The sequence below is a fragment of the Medicago sativa genome, chromosome 3 (genome assembly GCF_051527215.1).
Source record: "Medicago sativa cultivar Bolivia chromosome 3, Bolivia_mono, whole genome shotgun sequence".
Classification (NCBI taxonomy): Eukaryota; Viridiplantae; Streptophyta; class Magnoliopsida; order Fabales; family Fabaceae; genus Medicago; species Medicago sativa.
Genome location: NC_140751.1, coordinates 31,088,773 through 31,095,527, shown reverse-complemented (window position 1 = coordinate 31,095,527; position 6,755 = coordinate 31,088,773). Strand labels below are relative to the sequence as shown.

At 35.9% G+C, this 6,755-nt stretch overlaps 1 protein-coding gene across 1 annotated transcript; it reads left to right on the top strand.

Moving 5' to 3' along the window:
* The first annotated feature begins 3,450 nt into the window (after window positions 1-3,450).
* On the top strand, window positions 3,451-5,800 carry LOC146937110 (uncharacterized). Its single transcript, XM_085749339.1, has 9 exons — window positions 3,451-3,618; window positions 3,689-3,956; window positions 4,048-4,144; window positions 4,227-4,360; window positions 4,456-4,540; window positions 4,618-4,905; window positions 5,012-5,129; window positions 5,214-5,402; window positions 5,477-5,800. The coding sequence occupies exons 1-9, from the start codon at window positions 3,451-3,453 to the stop codon at window positions 5,798-5,800; spliced, it is 1,671 nt and encodes a 556-aa protein (XP_085605465.1).
* The last annotated feature ends 955 nt before the right edge of the window (window positions 5,801-6,755 follow it).

The following is a 6,755-nucleotide window of genomic DNA, read 5'->3' as shown; positions in this document are numbered from 1 at the left end:
TACCTTCACTTTTAGTCTTTGGTGGGATCTGACGTTAGAAAAATGCATTTGTGTTATGCTGAGTTGACAAAATGAGATTTTGAAATGATGTGTCATTGTTTTAATTTTTTTTTGGTGGTGACCGGGGTTCGAACCCCGGACCTTGCATATATTATGCATTGTCCATACCAATTGAGCTAAGCTCACGAGGACTGTCATTGTTTTAATTGACAAAACACATAAAATTCTTTTTTTATTCTAAATTATTAGTAACCCACTCTATTCTCAATACTTCCACGGACAAAACTCATACTACTTTTTTTTTCTTCTCATTTTCTTCATGTTCAAATTTCTTTTTCATATTATTTCTTTTTCTAAACTCCTTTCTCTCATTTCTTGAAGGATAGAAACATAAACGTCCTTCCATGAAACCAACATTAACCCACATTTTTTACAATGTTGTGCCTTTGTCTGACATTATTTTGATATGTCACCATATCACAAACGAAGAGAGTCTTACACTTAAGGGAGATATGTACATGTGTAAACTGTGACTTAAAGTTCCACATTTGAAGCAAGAGTAGATATTGAGAAACATATAAGTGAGAAGAACAATATACCTTATGTCTTAAGGTTTTAGGTGAAGATGTGGTGTCAAATTCACATGTGTGGTTGCTCTTAGTATAATGTCATGATCAAATTTATTTTAGGCTACCGAAGAACAATGAACATTTTGATGAACTATTTTGTAATATCCCGCTTATTATGTAGAGGCGTTTTATCTTTCGGCGAAGTTTTGGGCGCGAGCTTAAGACAAGGTCACTTTAGACTTTTGGACTAGAGGGGTATATAAAGACTTTTGACCCCAAAATCTTCATTATCCCCTCAAGTTTCTCTCTCTAGGTTTTGCAAACATTTTTGCTCTCTTCCATCTCTAAGAGATCGGTCCATTCTTTCATCCTTTTGCACAATCTTTGTTCAAAATTTCCTAAGCAAGAGGTCAAGCAAAACTTTGGTGCATAGAAGCAAGCATCTTCAACTTGTTTTCTTTCTTAATCAAGAATAGTGATCTCTAGGGTTTTGTGGTTTAGAGACTTGGAAACAACTTCAAAGCTATTCAAGGTGAGTTCTTAGTTAGTAAGCCTTTCCCATGGGTTGTGTTATGCTAGTTATAATCTTTAGGAGGCAATAGTTTGGATTATGTATATTTTTCCATGCTTGAGATTCAAGAACATATAGGTAGATGATGAAATATATGTGCTATGTTTTGAAATACATATGTTTGCCAAGTTTCCTGGTTGTCTAGGGTTGTAAACAGGTTTGTGAAAGAGGGTTCGCCATGCAATTTCGAAATTTTTGCAGTTGGACTCAAGAAAGTCGCTAATGGCGAAATTATCACGCCATTAGCGAAATTTTTCCAGCACAAACAGGGGTATACGCTAATAGCGAACTCAGTAGCGTGCATTTTTCCAGATTTCGCTGATAGCGAAAGTCTCTAGACTCTCAGGGATGTTTCGCTATTAGCAATTCTTGCACCGGTATTCGCTTACGCCTCTTCGATTCTTTACTTATAGCTTCATTCAAACACTTGAGTTCAATATTAAACCTCTTTAAAAACAATAGGAAACCCTCTTCACATGAGCAAACAATTATACGACCCTAGATTTCTTAGGTTGGGAAGAAATGGTAATATAGGAGAAGTGCACAGTTCATACATCAATATAAACCTTAGGATATAGTATTTCTCCTTATATGTAATCACCAAGAACTCTAGGTAAAGCATTGCTAGAGTAACGGGTAGAAATTACATATTATTGATAACATAGAGATTCAACCTAGATGTTGAGAGAACAAGAATGAATAAGTTGTAGTTTACCACTATTCGGATCAACAAGGATCCGAGGTAAATGAGTTATTTTGTAAGGATTAACCTTTCATGTATGCATGAGAACAAGATTATAACAAGAAGTAGGTGTTCGTGTTTCTTGTTATCCACGCCAGGGGGATACGAGAGGTTCCCCAAAGGGAACGATTCAAGCCGCAAGGGACCCGCACGACACTGAGGGAGTCCGATGTACCCTAATTAGGTTTCATCGATTATGTTTGGATTGTTCTTGGGGTTACTCCACCCAGGGCTCTCCATAAAACGAATCAAGATAACGTTTGTTTGATCAACGCTAATATATGTTTATGAATTTAACTATGCATGAATATGATTATGATATTAGACATGACTAAGTATTGGAATAGAACAAGGAAATAATAGTATGCCGAAGACAATCTTAGGTTACCCTATTCGTCCGGTATAGGTTCGTGCCATGATTGTTTCAAGCTTAGGCTTCGATGCGAATTACGTATCTTAGCAAAGCGGTTCTAGGATCCCTTGACCGCCATGGCACGTATGTTGTTAGTAAGCCTATAACAAGTTATGAAGAAACTATGACGGGTCTAGTTGGCACAACCGTCTAGACGAACATGACCACACACGTATAATCAACCGTCAGGTTGTAATTTAGACAGGTGGTAACCGTAGGTTTCCCCAAGGTAATCACTAGCCTAGGGCTAGAAAGAACTCATAGAGACATTATGTCTCACTCCTCTCCTTAATTTGTTCAGGTTCACAGGTTACTCTAGGAAAAGGTAAAGAAAAAGCTTTGGATTGACCGTGCTTGCGTGGAACCAACTCGGTGTTGATATAGTTGAAGCATATGTTATATTATGAGATGTTTAGTTATGTATTATTGTAGCTAGACTTGTGTGGCAAACTTGGGTGTGAAATCATGTAACATATGACTCGGGATACCGTTGTATCTAAACTCTCGACTTGTTGTCGTTTTCTATATTGTATAATTAATGTATCCAATATCAGTTTTAGCGCACATTTGAATATTCTAGACTCTTTCAAATTGGGCGTTGCATGTTTTGTTCGTTTTTGGATGTTAGTTATTCAACTTTTATATTAAATTGAAATTTTTCGATATTGTCTGTTTTCCTGCAATATGTTTTTATTCAATCTCTATTATTTCAATTTCCTTCCTTTTTTTTTGTCTTTAGTTGGATTTAACTATAGAAAAACTCTGTTGTGTTATCTATAATTCTTACAAGAGAAGGTTCTGATTCTAAATTATTCACGTTCATTTTCATTTACACGTGGCGTACTCTCCTTCTCGCGGACCTGTTTTAGTAAAATATTTTTTGAATGTAGTACGGATTTTTTTGATGGGCGCCAAAGTAAGGAGTTAAACTACTCCATCTGGTATTTTTTTTGTCATTGTGGCCGGACAAGATCCTTAATTTGGGGGATAGTGTGAGGGTACAATGATTATTTTTGGTTTGTCTCGTGTGTCAACCCATCTTACATGTACATGGAATGATGTGGTGTGTAATACTATATATAGGTGCATTGGATTTGTGGATACTCACTCATTCACTCATTTGAAATTGAAATCATCTAGGTGTTATTGTTCTGAAATGGAGAAGAAGGGTACTTCCAAGAATGCTTTTGACAGTTTGAGTGACATCAAGCCTGGAAGAGATACATGGCGTATTCAGGCAAGGGTTCTTAGGTTGTGGAGAGTGCCTGCATTCCTCAACCCGAAGGATACCAATTCTATTGAGATGGTTTTGATCGATGAAAAGGTATTGTAGTTTTTTTAAGTTTTTTCTCAATATTAGTAGTTGAGGCTTAATTTATTGCTGAAATTTTTAGGGTGGGAAGATGCATGCAACAATAAGGAAGCCGATGCTGCATATGTTTGAGTCCAAGATAGAGGAAGGCCATACATACCAGATGAGTAATTTCTTTGTTGCTCCAAGTTCTGGATCATACAGGACCACTCTTCATCCATACAAGTTGGTTTTCCAGATGAGGACCAAGGTTCATAATGGTAATGGTATGGCTATATCGCGGTACGGTCTATCTCTGACTAAGATCGAGGCCATATGCAGTTTTACTCGGGATTATGATTACTTGGTTGGTTAGTATTCTGTTATTATGCTTTGCATACCCTTTGAAAAAATATGTTCAAGCAGACACATTTTTTTTTGTTTGTATTCTCTATTTTGTAGATGTCATTGGACTGGTCACTGGAATGTCTGCTGAGAGAGAGTATATTAGGGATGGCAAGATTACAAAGATGGTGGTTATTGAGCTTACGGATGAAAGGTATGTTTGTTTGAATGACATTCTGCTGCATTGTGTAAAGAAAACCTAACATGGTTTTGAACTTACGTTGATATTTGTGTAGTGGCAAGTGTGAGTGTGCACTCTTTGGGGTTTATGCTGTGGATTTTAAGAAGTTAATGGGTAAGGGTAATGAAGGATTACCTGTTTGTGTCGTCCAATTTGCCAAAGTGAAGATATTTAGAGGTGATGCTCACGGTTTCTTGCTTTTTGACTTTGTATTCTAAGAAGATAATTGGTATGGGTAGCGTTGTATTAGTGATTGTGATGTGCATTTTTTTTTCTGTTATCAGACAGGGCTTCCATGCAGAACGTGATTCATACAACCAGGATTTTGGTTAATCCTAAGATTGCTGAAGTTGAAGAGTTTAAAAACAGGTATATATTGTTTTGTTTTCGTGGAATGAATGGGCTTCAGCTATGTCCAAATGTTGAGGACTGAGGTTTTACTGCAGGATTTCTGTTCTTGGGATTGAAACTTCTGCTGGTATTCCTATGATTGGATCTGGTGCCAGACCTTCTGAAGAAGATAAATTTCTGAAAATTTATCCCAGAATGACAATAGGTCAGTTGCTTAATGGTGAGGCAGATGGTTTTTGTGTTGTTGGTGGGATTGTTGTTAGAATTTGTGAAGGTGAAGATTGGTGGTACTCTGCATGCAAATGCCACAAGAGTGTTACAGGCAATGCCGGATCATTCTACTGCAATGATTGTGCTCAGATAATTTCTAATGTTGTTCCCAGGTATGTACTGTTTGAATATTTTTTTGTTTGTTTATGTTTGTGTCATGTACTTGGTTATAGATATTTGATGATTGTTGTTTTATTGATGAATGCAATATTTCTTCAGGTTCAAGGTTAAGGTAGAAGTCACTGATGAGGAATGTTTAGGTGTATTTATCATTTTTGATAGTGACATGAGCCATGCCTTGGAGAAGAGTTGTGCCCAATTGGTTACAGTTGCTAAGGTTCTCACTATTCCATCACCATGTCTCCTAGGTTGTTGATTTTTGTCATAGTCCTCTCATATGAGTTATTTTATGGTGATTTAGGGGGAGAATGGTGGGTATTGTCCATCTGAGTTTGACAGTCTTATTGGTAAGAAAGTCCTTTTCGTTGTTGACCCAAGTTCTTTCACCACATCCCGCTCTGATAGATCTTACCGTGTGAAACGTTGCTGCTTTGATTCCAAGATCATTGAGTCTTTTGAGGGCATTGGACCAATGATAGCCCTTATTAAGGTACACACGGTGATTAAGGATATTCATTGTCTAAGTTTGTGTGATGTGTTTACAATATTTTTTTTGTCACGCAGTCTATTGTTTCTGCTGGTGGACATGCATCTGATGGTTCTTCTCGTGCTGGAACTCCTGATGATGATGATGATGTGTTTGATAATTCTTCCTGTTCTGAAACTCCTGATGGTGATGATGTGTCTGATGATTGTGAGATTGTTGAGGAGACACAGGCTGCTAAGTTTGCTGATGAATGTATTGTTTCTCTAGTTTCTGGCAGGAAGGAAAGTGTTGTTAAGAAAGCTGGAAAGGCTTTGAAGAGGAGCTTGGCTGTTGAGTTTGAGGAAGTTGCTGCAGCTGAGAAGAAGCATGTTTTGAAGGCTGTTAAGATTGAGAAGGAGTGATTTCGTTTGGCAATTTCAATGTGTTTGTATTGTACTAGGTTTATGAATAAGCATTGGACTGTAAGCTCGGCTGGGGCATTTAGTGCATGGTATTGTTGTGTGTTTTCCAAGTGGATTAATATCCAGTTTGAAGTTAGAATAATTGGTGTTTAAAAGGCACCTTTGCTGTTTTATGTTTGGTCCTGATGGTGTATTTATAATGAAGCAAGTATGTGTTGTTAATTAAGTGGTTGTATGATAAATTTGAGTGGTCTTATGTGTCTCCTCCTTTACTCTAATTCGGAGAAGGATTAAATAAATGTTGTTGCAATTAAAGTACATTGTTATAGTTCATTCTTTAGTTTAGCAGAGAACTGTTTGAGGCCTAGAGTGTAACCAATATTTTTGAATTGGTTGTGTTGAGTGATGCTGGCGGATTGTTCTTCAAACAATTTGAAGCTGTGCTGTTTTTCCTCCTTTGAAGAATATGTTTTTCTTCCTTGGAAGGATTAAATAAATATTTCTGAGTGTGTTGTTTATATAGAAATTCAAAAGAAGATTAATATTAAATTTAAACATTTAGTTAGAGGTGGGAAACTTGATTAAGAATTAAATTTAAACATGAGGATTTTGTTTCTCTTTACTTCAGTAAAAGTTAAAGTACTTTCCTAACTATCAGATTGATTAATTAATATGTAGCATAAAATATTACATTTTACTAATTATAAAATATTATAGTCATCCCTTTCTCCTTTAGTTTAATGAGCTATAATTTTTTTTGAAAAAATATGTTTTCCATCCAATTACTTGGCAATTCTAAATTAATTTTTTTTATTTTTAATGCTAATTTGAAGTGAATCTTGATTTTTTTTTATTTGATATTACGTTACAAATTTAGTGTAATTTTTGTATATAATGGATTTACATTGCATAAAAATACAATGTAATTTGACAAAATGTTACAAATTTAGTTAGA

What these genes read in the sequence shown, in the direction of transcription:
- LOC146937110 (XM_085749339.1), top strand. Translation starts at nt 3,451, where the DNA reads ATGGAGAAGAAGGGTACTTCCAAGAATGCTTTTGACAGTTTGAGTGAC. An exon ending in GGATTATGATTACTTGGTTG is followed by an intron (nt 3,957 to 4,047) that starts GTTAGTATTCTG and finishes TCTATTTTGTAG; the next exon opens with ATGTCATTGGACTGGTCACT. An exon ending in ATTTAGAGGTGATGCTCACG is followed by an intron (nt 4,361 to 4,455) that starts GTTTCTTGCTTT and finishes TTCTGTTATCAG; the next exon opens with ACAGGGCTTCCATGCAGAAC.